Genomic DNA, 12,482 nt, shown 5'->3' with positions numbered 1-12,482 from the left:
CTCTGTGTGTGTGGCAAGCAGCCTCTGGAGGGCACTTGCTGATGCTTGTCTCTGGCAGCATGATTCTGTGTGGTGCCCTTCCCCACTGACTAGGGCTAACCTGAATTGCAGACAAGATAGCAGGAAGTGATCCAAGACTACATCATCAAAGACTGTTGCTTTTGTCTTGCCTACTGAGAATGCTCTATTTGGAAAAGCCATTGCCATGTCACGAAGATGCTCCATGGCACTATGAGTCTGCCTTCCTTTGCTTTCTATTGCTATGACAAAGACCATGACCAAAACCAGCTTTGGAGAGGAAAGAGTTTCATGAGCTTACATAATCTGAGCCCATTGAGGGAAGCCAAGGCAATACTTGAAGCAGAGGCCATAAAGAACACTGCCGGCTGGCTTGCTCCAATACTTGTTTAGCCTGCTTCCTTCTACCATCCAGGACCTCTGGCCCTGGGGTAGCATTTCCCCAAGTAAGCCGGGACCTCACACATAAATTGTAAGTCAAGGAAATGCTCTACACACTTGCCTACAGGCAATCTTAAGGAGGCATTTTCTCAACAAAGATTTCTTCCTCCTGGTTATAACTCCCAGATATATCTAGATTTGTGTCAAGTTCACAGAAATCAACCAGCAGACCTCCCACCATCTGTCAAACACCTTCCACCCATTGCTATCTCTGTCAGGATAAAAATTCAAGGTCATCTTCCCTCAGGTTCCCTGAAGTATAAACTTTCCTATCTGTTATTATTTTTCAATAAAAATAGCTATCCTAAACATCACAAAGTTATTAAAATGACTGAAGCATCTTGTGTGTGAGCATGTATGTGCTTGCACGTGTGCATGTGTGCATGTGTGCATGTATGTGTGTGTGCATGTGCGAGCGTGCGCATGCGCGCACGCATACACACACACACACACACACACACACACACACACACACCAGCCTTTAGATTTAGATTCTCATACTCAAAATATAAAATCAAGACAGACTATGGAGAAATGATAGAAAATTGTAGAAACACGGGCTCTCCTACACAGAACATGGCATTATATTTCTCATGGTTGGTGTTTTTTGAAATTGTAATGTATGGAACAGGTGTACCCGCCGTAAGAGACATCCCTTCAAGTCATGCTACCTACAGAACATAATGGAGTGCGCGTTCCCTGAGACTGTGCTATGATCAGAATGGGGCTACGTTTCTGGAGTTTCTATAACCTCTTTAGGCAGCACCCCCCTCAGAGCCTCTAAAAGGACTGTCAGCTGTATATTTGTCCAAGTAGTGTTTATTTATTGCTATGTGAAAGACCCTGGAGGAGACCCCAGAAGAACAATCACATACGTTGTTCTCAGGAAGCTTGTTGTTGTCCAGCAGAGCTAAGAAGATATTGAGTACTGTGAGAGAGGTACCAGGTGAAATCTGTAAGTGACAGAGAAACTCTAACCCAGGAAAAACAAGGACAATTGTTTGGAAACCGTAACCTGTGTATATTTGTTATTAGGAAAGTAAAGGCCTAAAGGAGAATAAGGTAGGGTGTGCCCTAGAAAGCATATTCCATCAGAAGGAAGAAATGCTCTTTGTGGCAGTGGCAACCATGAAAGGTAAAGAGCATGCTGGGAGATCCAGCTACATCGTGACTAGTTTAGAGACTTGCTAAAGCATAGGCTTTGGCCCTTAGTCTAGGGAGTCAAGGAAGGCCTGGCACAAAGAAACAACCAGAAAGAACATGTGTTTTAAAAAGACATATGTGGGTACCATGATAAAGCTGGTAAGGGGAAGCCTACTTGTGGAGATGTAAGAGGTTGTCACAGTAGCTACAGAGAAGAGTGGAGTCGTGGAGGCTCATATAATAGATATTCAGAAGGAATATTTATTCTTAGAGTGAAGGAAGGTGTATTTTCAGGACTCAGGCTATCTTTTGGGAATAACTGGACTCAGTCTGGTCAAGTAGGAAGAGGTAAAAGGGAATATCTCTTTCTGAAGGGGAAAAATAAAACCTCACCATCAGAATGGAAGAAACCATTCAGGGGGTCCCTATCTTTCCCATAGGACCCTCACATTTCTATGCACAGATGAACATTTAATTCAAAACATATCATGGGAATTTTCTTGACATTCTCAGCAAGATGCTAACAAACTAGATTGCCTTCTAAGAGAACTAGAGAACTACACCCCACCCCTAAGAAAACTACACCCTGCCCCCAGGATGGGAGCAGTGATGTGACTGAAATATCTCTCAGACTCCAGCTATCCCAAATTCCGTCAGCACAGAGGATGGCTGCACTCAACTGGGCATAGATGCCAGGATTCAATGACAGCAGCCCTGAGGGATTGCTCTCACTGAAAGAGTGTTGTCAAAGCAGGGAGGGTATAGCTAATTCTAGAGCTGAAAGATGGTCCAAGACTCTGAACACAAGCCTTTCAAAGAGCCTTAGAGGTGTGTGTGTGTGTGTGTCTGTGTGTGTGTGTGTGTGTGTGTGTGTGTGATACTTTGATGAAGAAAAAGCATTTGCACTTCTTTCATCAATGAAATATCTCATGATCTTCTAAGCAGATAATTATGCAAACAGCAAACCGAGGCTTCTATTAGACCTTGTATTAAAGATTACTCCAGCTAGTTAACAACGAACACTAAAAATGGTTTTCCTATAACGCCGATGTTCTGGTAACTATCGCTGCATCCTACCTTTTTGGGGAGCCATGCCACTGAAAAACAAAACAAAACAAAACAAAACAACAAAACCCTAAAAACCTGTTCAAAGTCTCAGAAAAGCAACAAATGCATCCAGAGGAAGACAGCTGTGCTGTTGCCATTTTAAGATACTGTCATCAATCCATGCAACTTTACTAAAATCTCATTTTAGAGCAAATTTAATTAAGTGCTCTGGGGTAATGAATTAATAATGTTTCAAGAATTCTCTAAGACCCAAGAGACCTCTGACCAGGTTTTAAGCACTGAGATATTAGTGTATCATTTTAAGTGTCCATTCCATTCCATCCCCTTTGAAAAAAAGAAAAACTGAGGAAAGACATGATATAATAAAGGTGTTTGCATTTGAATAATGGGTCATCCACACAGAAGAGGAAACAAGACAAGAAAGAGAAAGTGCCTTAATGAATAAGGTTGTTGGCTGATGCTAGCTTAGAAACCATAACCTTTAAAAGGCTTCTTTCTGGGCGAACCTTGCTCCTCTGTAATGGGGGGTCTACTCTAGAACTGAAGGTCCTAGAAACTCAACTGAAGGCCTGAGAAAGTGTGGAATGAGCTCATAAGCTAGTTTGTTTCAGTACTGTTGAAAAGAGGCTTGTTCCATGAAGAGCAACTGAGGAAGAAACCTGAAATCAACCTCAGGCCTCCGCATGTACAGACACATGTGCACATGCACACGCTCAAAAGGATGTGCTTCTGAACTAGATGCTGTGGCACAGACCTGTCACCCCAGCATTCAGGAGGCAGAACTATTCAGAATTCAAGGCCAGTCTAGTCTACACAGTGAGTTTCACATAATCCTAGGCTATATTTTAACAATCTGTCTCAAAAAACAAAAACAGATAAACACACACACAAACTGTCCTTCAACCCTTTCCAAAAGGTGCAGCCACTGGAATCAAACACTGGTGGGCTTCTCATAAAATTCTATCTAACGACATATTTGTATGTTTCCTTGTGCTGTAAAGGCTGTGCAATAAAGCCTTTGATTTCAGAATCCAGGATGATGAAGACACGCAGTTGTCGTTCCATGTTTGTGCTGCTGACACTTAAGCATGCCCCATGTCACAGAACTAATAGGACATGCACAAGAAACCCAGGAGCTTGTGACCATTCCACCTCATTCACTAACGCATTCATTCATGCATATGCTCATTCATTTGTTCATCCACTCATCCAATCATTTGTCCAACTAATGAGAAAGCTAAATTCAAAGGACTCTACAGCCCTTAATGAACTTGTAAAGAGGGAAAAAGAAAATCTCACAGCCCCAACCCAGGTAGCACAAGCATGCAAAATGAAGTGGGCTTTCCAGGTGAGATTAACCCTTCGATCTGGGTTTTGTTGGAGAAGTTAGTAGATGGCTCAGTTGGTAAAGTGCTTGCTGCACAAGTGTAAGGACTTGAGTTTTGACCCCCAGCAGACACAGACACACACAAAAGCTGTACGTGCCAGTGACGTTATGGAGATAGCGGTGGAAGCAAGAAGATTCCTGAGGCTTGGTGGCAAGCTAGTCTTGCTTAATCAGTGGGTTGCAGGGTTAGTGAGAGAACCTGTCTCAAGAAGTCAAGTGGAGAGGCCTGGAGACAAGGCTGCTCTTCCCGATGACCTGGGTTCGATTCCCTCATGGGGCAGCTCACAACCATCTGTACTCCAGGTCCAAGGGATCAGACATCCACTTTTGGCCTCTGCAGTCTACAAGGATGCAGTGGTGCGCAGGCATCCACGAATTGAAAAACAGACAAACACATAAAAAATGAAATTAAATAATAACAAAAAAATAGGTACCGAGAAATAGAGAGAGACGCCTGATATTAACTCTGGTCTCCACATTTGCAGGCACATACACAAACATGCCACCTATACACATGCATGTACTAACTTACATATGCTAACACTTCACACACATATAGTGGGAGGTGTGGGAAGAAGAGCGCCTAAGCCCAGAAAGGCGTGAGGGAGGAGGGAAAAATCGGGTGTAAGTCACCTAATTTTGTTCAAATAGAAAGGTGTGTCTGAGTCCTGCCCCAGGCTGAAAGGATGAGGTCAGAACCCCTGACCTTGAGTGCCCGATGCTGTGGGCCAAGCTGAGCAGAGCCAATGTGCTCCAGTGCGGAAACATGATCGTCTTCAAAAAGCTTTCTGGGCTGAGCTCACCTCAGAGGCAATGCAGCATTGTGGTGGGTAATCTCATCTTTTAATATAGTGAGGTCTGAGGCAAGCATGACTCAAGCCCCGGTCTGAATAAGAAGATTGTTTGCAGTAGTCTGTGCGCATGCACACACATTTCATACACCCACATGGAGAGAATATATATCACACGTAATACTACGTGTGATTCCCGCATCTTCAGCAATTGTGAAAAGCATGTGTGGACACCAGAAACCTCACACACAGAGGTCTGAATAATGTGCATGTCTGGACGGACCCCTTGGGACATACTCAGATGGAGACGGGTTACTGGGAGAGGTTATCCGTGCAGGACACCATCTGTCCTACGTGATTTAGATCTCTATTTGCCTGCGAAGAAAGGACTGAAAGAAGACAAGGCAAGATAAACTCCAAAGGTGCCGGATAACTCTGGTCATTTGATTTGATGGATTCCCTGTTTCTAACAGGTTTTCCACTCTCAAGACAAAAAAAGAAGAAGAAGGAAAAAAAAAAAAAGATCACGGTCAGTCAAGCGATTTCTCTTGCCCTCACCACCAGCAGAAAACATCTCAGAGTAGACTGAGGAGTTGGGAACCACATTCTTTTCTCTGGCTACTTTTATTCCCCCCCTTGGCTGTGTGACCTTGGACAACAAACTTTACCTCTCTGGGCTTCAGTTTCCTGAGTGTTAGATTACGGGACTGGTCCGGTGCTCTACGATTCTTTCCCAGGTCTCATCTATGAAACCATCCCCAACCTAACACTCAAGATTTAGTTGAGCTTCATGAACTCTGAGAAGAGGACTTAATAAATGGAATTCTGATTAATTATTTCCTAATCACAAACCCCACTTCATTTTATTCAAAAACAAAAACAAAACCACCAGCACCACCACAAACACCCCCAAACAAACAATGACGACAACAACAACAACAAAAAAAACCCACCCAAATCTTGCATGGTTTAAATGAAAGGTCTGGTACTGGTTGCTCTGGTTTGAATCATGCATTGTTCCTACTGGGGGGAATTTTAGACTGGGCCCAGTCTGGGATCACTGGCTGAGAACAATAAGCCCCCAAAGTCAGAAGGAATAAGACCTCTGCAGACTGGATCTGCTTTTAAACCACCCAGCCCAGGGCTTCCAAAGACCATTGATTGTATACATTAAAGAGTCACAGAGATGTCCAGGGACTGGCAGGGCTGCACCACTGACCTTGCCCACATTTCAGGGTCAGGGTTTGTTTCTTCAGAAGGACTCTTCTGCAAGCTTAAGAACCGACCTCTCCAAATCTAGGAAGGCAGCCTCTATCTACACTCTCATCTGGGTGACTCTCCTACTAGCCCTTGGAGACAAACCTACTACACACCTCACCCACCACAAGATTGCCTGAAGCTCCCAGGCCTGCTGAGTACAACTGTCTGCCCATCTGCATGTAAGTCTTCCAGCCAGTAGCTCCCCAGACACTGGGAGTAGCTGTTTCCCTAGCTCTTTGCACACCCCCAGTGCAGGCAGAGAATTCATTGGGCTTCCAGGGTGACAAAGAGCAACCCAGTAAATCACACAAAGATATCTGTTCCAAATACACATAGCAGAGCCCGGGTCTCCCCAAGTGTCCATCAAGGCGCTCTGATGACAGACAGGTTCTGTGCTTGGTATCTCAGAAGAACCTTGCCCACAGGACCTAGTCCATCCCCACCCCACCCCCAACTTAAAAATCACATCAGGGAGAATGATGCTAAGATTCCTGCCCAGCCTGCCTCATTGTTCAGGGCTCTACCTCTTAGCCACTCCTCCTTGCCCAAGTCTGGTCCACCTGATTAACTCACACCAGAGCAACTCCCAGACAGAAGTGCAGCCTGAGAGCAACACACAGCGGGTAAGGAGGAAGCCGCGCTGGTTTAAAGCACCCACTCTGCTCCCAGCCCCCACACTCAGCTACTCACTGGTTCTGGATGTGGCCTTTGGGCACCAGAGAAAACAGCTTACTGTAATCATGCATGAATGAGCTTTGGGCGCCTCACTATCCCAACAGGCCATTTCAAAGGGCAGTCAGTCCTCAACCTGAGTGCTGTCTGTCTGAATCTTCACCTCTCGGGACCAAAAGATAAGGAAAGGGGCAAAGATTCAAGGAGAGGGATGAAAAGAGGCTCATGGAGCCGGAAGAAAAGTATCACTTCCATCAGACAGGTACCTAGCCCCTTCAAATATTTGTAGAGAAAGGAAAGGGCACAAAAAGCTTTGGTAGACACCAAATGGCCTCAACATTTTAGCATCAATCCAACAATGTGTTCCGGAGGACCACTGAACTCCCACCCCTACTGGCAGTGGGTGACACGAGATACCATCTCTTAGGTCTCACCTACCCTCCGGGCATCAAGTATATTCGTCTGTTATTTGTTTTATTTTTAGTTCATGAAAGGAAGAAACTAGTCGAACTGAAATTGGTGTCCAATCTTTCTGAGATGCCTGCTGCTGCTGCTGCTGCTGCTGCTGCTGCCACTGCCACCACCCCTCCTCACCCTCTTCCTGGCAGGCAGCATCTAATTAAAATGGCAAGAACGCTCGGCCCCCTTCCCCGAAGGAGTGTGCTGGGATTAGAGGTGGGGGTGGGGAAGCGTCGAGGCTGCAATGGGATTCCTGGCAGTCTGATTTTCAAACAACAGCAAAATGGATTCTGGATCACTAAAGTCTTATTCAATACAATGGAACGATGTCTGAGGTGTTTCAGAAGGTAAAGGCAAAGCGTTGGGGCTGGGGGAAGGGAATGTGTTTTACAAAGGACTGGTCACAGACCCTGGACACACACACACACACACACACACACACACACACACAGTCTCTCCAGGGAGTTCCGGTGTGGTGGGGAGAAACGTCTCTTTCACCTGCTGAAGTTCAGCCATAAAACTGAAAGGTCACAGTCACCGAGGGAAGGAATAGGCAGGGCTGAGTTCAAACCACAGATAAAGGTGAGTGCACTCTGGCTGAGCCAGAGCCCCAACACGGGAGGCAGAACCCGGGAAGGGAATCAGTTACCACCTACAAGACCAGCCCAGAACAGCAATTACTGCTCCCTTGGAGTAGCAGGGTTCGCTGGTGGGGACAGCTAGCTCACGATGGCATCTTGCAGGTAGCTGGCAAACGTGGAGGGCCAGTGCCTTTCTTCTCGAGGAGAATCTTTTTGCAGCAAGGAGCAGTCGGGTCTCGCGCCTTGGCAGGAGACAGTTGCCCGGGTGTACACACACACACACACACACACACACACACACACACACACACACACCAGCCTTTCATGTAATGCTCTTACACCGATCGAAGATGAAACTGACATAAGCTCCCCCAGCTTCCTTGCGGAGCCTCGGGAGCAGCCAAGGAGCACAAGGAGAGCCCAGCCCCTGCTGTAGGGGTAGGGTCTCAGCCTAGAACCCTTAGGCTGCCACGGAATCAGAACAGGAAGGCAAGGAACGTTCCCTCTCCCAACCCCAGACCATTGGAAAGAAAAGAAAAAACACGTTCTGCTCACCCTCAGGGCGGAGAGATCGATTTCATCCAGGCTGCGAGCTGGGGAGTCGCTCGCCATGTCGACTCTTCGCGGGAGAAATGGACCAAAACCACCCCGAAGCGTCTTCCTTGGCAATTCCACCCTGGTCTATTTCGCTCGCGTCCTCATGCGGCTGTCCGCCAGAGAGGCCCGGGGCCCAGCCTCCCCCGCCCACCCGGGCCCCAACAAGAGTCCGATCCCGATCTTCCGAGAGCGTCGATCCGCGGGATCCCGGAGCCCGACCTGCGCGGATCTCCAAGCCCGGAGCCGCGGTGCGTGTGGGCTGCGCGCCCTGATCGGCTAAGGGCGCTGGGGCTGCGTGGGTGTATTTAAATGGGACATGCTTCTTTGCTTGTGCGTGGATGGCGGCTGCATTGGCTGTTATAATGAGACATATCAACTCCTCCACTCAGCTGGGGGGGTGGGGGTGGAGAACCACACAGAACTGTCTATCACCGCTTCCTGGGAGGAGTGGGGGGGGTGGAGGCGTGGTCTCCGACTGGGGAGAGGCCGCGCTTCCTGACCGGGTCCCTCCGCCACTAGCCAGGGTGGGGGAGGGGTACGCACCCTTTCCGCCCCAGCTTTCGTGGGTTAATAGTGCTGAATCTAAAGAGCCGTGCTCGAACCTCTCTGTGCAGAAACCTGAAAGCTATTTTTATTATGTCCAATTTGTGCACTGCACCAAAATGGCTCTAAGATCGTATCTTGGGGTTTCTTGACTGCGTTCTGAAAAGGGTGGTGGGGAGAGGCAGCGGGGGGTGGGGGGAGGCAGCAGCGTCTTCCCTCCCCCATTAATTATTTGTGGGGCTGGAGTAAAGGCGGGCCGGTGCAACCGGTGCATATAAGGACTTGTGCGCAGGGAAGGGGATCCGCCTCCCCGCGCAGAGCGAGTTGGGGAGACTCTCACACGCGCTGAGCCGGCAGCCTGGCTTTGGTGCTGGGCAGTGGTCACCGGGTCACGGTCATTCGCGGCCCCTGGGTTGTAGGAAGGCAGGCCAGAGTCATCTGTGGTTCTCCCAGCTGGGTAGATTAGCTAGAAGCTGGAAATCCGAGAGATGTGAGCTCTGTCTCGACATCGCCACACCCAAGACCTGCGCGTGCCGCAATTCCCCACGGAAATGACCGAATTGAAAAGAGAGGCTTTCTCCCTGGGTGCAGTAGCTCGAAGGCTTCAGGTGACTCCCAGGCCGACATTAATTGGGCAATATAGTGCTGAACTCCACGTTTCCTCCGCTGCGGCTTTTCCGCCCCTGACCTACCCTGATAGATGGAGAAAGTTTGGCTCCGGGATAGTGAGCAGTGACCCACGAGCTATTTGACTTCGCTCGTTTTCTCACTCAAAAGCTGGGTGTTTGCAGTGGTAACCGGACTTTCTTTATCAAAAGTGTAGTCACTTCCCACAACCCCCGGGCGGCCCTTCCTCTCTCCTAGTTTGGCCACACAAAACAAATCGGAAGAAAACATTTATACTCAACTCTACACTCACTGCAACTCATGAATAGTTCCGAGAGTGTTCCTCTCACAACTGCTGAAAAAAGAGGCCAAGCGCATTGGGTTTGGTTTTTTTCTTGACTTTCTGTTTTGTTTTCTTTTGGGGGGAGTAAAGGTTCTTTTGATTTATATTATTGGTTGGTTAGCTTGGTTTGGTTATGAGACAGACCTTAGGTACTTTCAGGTGTCTTTGCTTAACAGTGGAGCTGAGGAAGGCCTTGAACTCCTCATCGTTCTGTCGGTACCTCCCAAGTCCTCAGACTGCATGCGTACACCAACACCTGGGCTGGTGCTACATTTTTTTTTTAAGTCATGAAGTGTAAACTAATTATGAGCTTCAGAACAAGTTAAATGAATGAATGAACAGACGAACGCTAACGAAGTTAGTGCTAGCCGGACTGTTTAGTCCTGGACTCAGTGTGGCCAATCAAGTGCTCTCTAAACCCCACCAATAAACTAGAATGCTGTTCCGACAACAAACAAATGTCAGTAATGGGTTGGGAGCTTTTGCCTTTAAGGCAAAGTAGCTTTAAATGTTTTAAAAAATATTTTAAAGGCTCCATTTGTCTTTGGATTCCCCCACTGAAGTCATTCCGCTCATTAATAAGTGCTGAACCATAAGCCACCATGAAGGGACCACATAGAAGCCATCTTTCCCTCCACTACTGTTTCCCTTGTATGTCATCTTTTTTCTTTTTTTAAACTCACCCTTCCTCTAGACAGCAGGTTAACCTATGTCTCAAGGTGAGAGAAAGTAATTTCAAATTAGAGTATTGGAATTCATAAGCTGGGCTACTTCTGAAGCTTCAAACTTGAAACTAAGAGATAAACACTCTCATAGAAAAGTAGTACAGACTTATGTGAAACCACAAAAAGAACTTTTCCCCTGAACCTAATAACTGTCTCAAGGTTCTACCTTGGAGTTTACGATTGGTTCAGAATAGTACACAGCACTGTGGTTACTTCTGAGGAAGCCCTGCCTCCAAGACAGTAAGGATGGATGTAGCCTCAAATAGGGATCAGCAAAGTGCACTCTGGGTAGTGAGGGGGGAAGGGGGAGAAAGCAGTGGCAGGCTAAGGGTGGGAAATCTTAGGACCAGGAGAGGGCTGAGGGCAGATCAGCCAGAACCTTGCATGCCCTATCCAGGAACATCAAACTCTCTTCTTTAGGCCAAGTGCCTATCAGATTTCAGCTACTCCATCAGACGTTCTGATTTCTTTCCCTGTCTGAATACTGTCTGTGTTCTTATCAACAGCTCTTCCATTTTGTTTAATTTAAAAGAAAATGTAAGCCACTACTATAAAAAAAAAAAACCTACTATTAAAAAAAAAAAAAAGCAGTCTGAACATAATAGGGCCCCAGGCCTTAGTAGGCACCAAGACCTTAGCACCACTGACTCCATGATAGAAGTACCATTCAGCTGTAAAAGTTAGCATGTAGACCGCGCCATCTGCTAAAACTAAAACATAGGCCTAATCCATCAAAGTCTGCAGTTCTAGGAAAGTCTCTAAAAAGCACTAGCATTGCCTTTTGGCTTCTGTGGTTCTGCTCCTGGCTAACTGTTCCTGTTAACTGTAGTATGTCCAACCCAGGACATGGGTTTTGTGCTTAAAAACTCACCCTGAGAAAGGCTGTGGGCTACACTGGGATCCCAGCATAGTTGCTGGCTGACTAATAAACACTTTGTTCTGGCTTAAACCTGTGTCTGGGCAGTCTTCTCTGGTGAGTACCCCACTGTACTAGATAGACCCCCTCCTATAGAAAGAAGAGCATTCACGTCAACGTAACGGAAGAGAAGACTCTACCATCACATGTTGGTTGGCTGTTGCTTTGTTCAGGCTCTGCGTTTCTTAAAGAACAGCCCAGGTAACATGGAACCCCAGCTTTCACAAGGGCAGACAGGAAGTGTAGGCCAAGAGGTCAGCAACTAAGATTATTTTAGATACATGATGTGAATTGGCCGGAAAAAGAGAAAATAGCAAGTAGATGAACTTTCCTATCACAGCTCCCATGCCACAGAGGGACAGACCTCTGCTGTCCTGCCCTCTTGCCACTGGTGAGAGAAGGCCCTTGTCTCCTCAGACTTCTAGATCTCCCACAGTGACAGGTTCCTTGTTCAGGAAAAGCCTGTGTGTGACACCTACCTTATCAGGAGGCTGCCATTGGCAGAGGCTGCTGCTGGCCTCCCTGCAAGTCCCCTCTTCCCATTGCATGCCTGGACTCAGGAGCATAGAAAAGGTGATTGTAGATTGTTGGGCCACACCGGCCTAGCCTGAACCTAGATCCCCAACTCTGGGCTGTGTGAGGTTCACTGCCCAGGACCACAGTGGGACAACCTGGGCAGGTGGGTGGCCCAGCATAAGAACCCAGCTGGGGCCAGCCCTCCCTGTCCTGGCTGGTCAGTGTGCCCCCCCACGCTGCCCAGCCCCCTAGCCCATGTCATGTCAGTGGTCATTGCCTACAGGTGCCACCTTGCCCACCACATGCCCCCTTGTGCCAGTCACGCAGCTGTGTGTGGTGTCCCACCCTCTCCCCCTGGGGCTGGGTGGGTATACCCTCCCATCTTGTCTACTCACTCCGGGGGCATTTCTTTGCTG

General features: G+C 47.5%; 1 protein-coding gene across 8 annotated transcripts in view; it reads right to left on the bottom strand.

The window, feature by feature from the left end:
* Tnik (TRAF2 and NCK interacting kinase) overlaps positions 1–8,799 on the bottom strand; it is a 398,405-nt gene extending 389,606 nt beyond the window's left edge. For 7 of the 8 annotated variants that reach the window (XM_063281546.1, XM_017590730.3, XM_017590731.3 and 4 more), the window contains exon 1: positions 8,376–8,515. In XM_063281546.1, the coding sequence (XP_063137616.1) occupies positions 8,376–8,432 (57 nt within the window). In that variant the 5' untranslated portion in view covers positions 8,433–8,515. 8 annotated transcript variants of the gene reach the window in all.
* Positions 8,800–12,482: the final 3,683 nt, after the last annotated feature.

The sequence above is a fragment of the Rattus norvegicus genome, chromosome 2, assembly GCF_036323735.1.
Source record: "Rattus norvegicus strain BN/NHsdMcwi chromosome 2, GRCr8, whole genome shotgun sequence".
Classification (NCBI taxonomy): Eukaryota; Metazoa; Chordata; class Mammalia; order Rodentia; family Muridae; genus Rattus; species Rattus norvegicus.
Note: the sequence above shows the minus strand (reverse complement) of the source record. Positions and strands in the feature narration are given on the sequence as shown.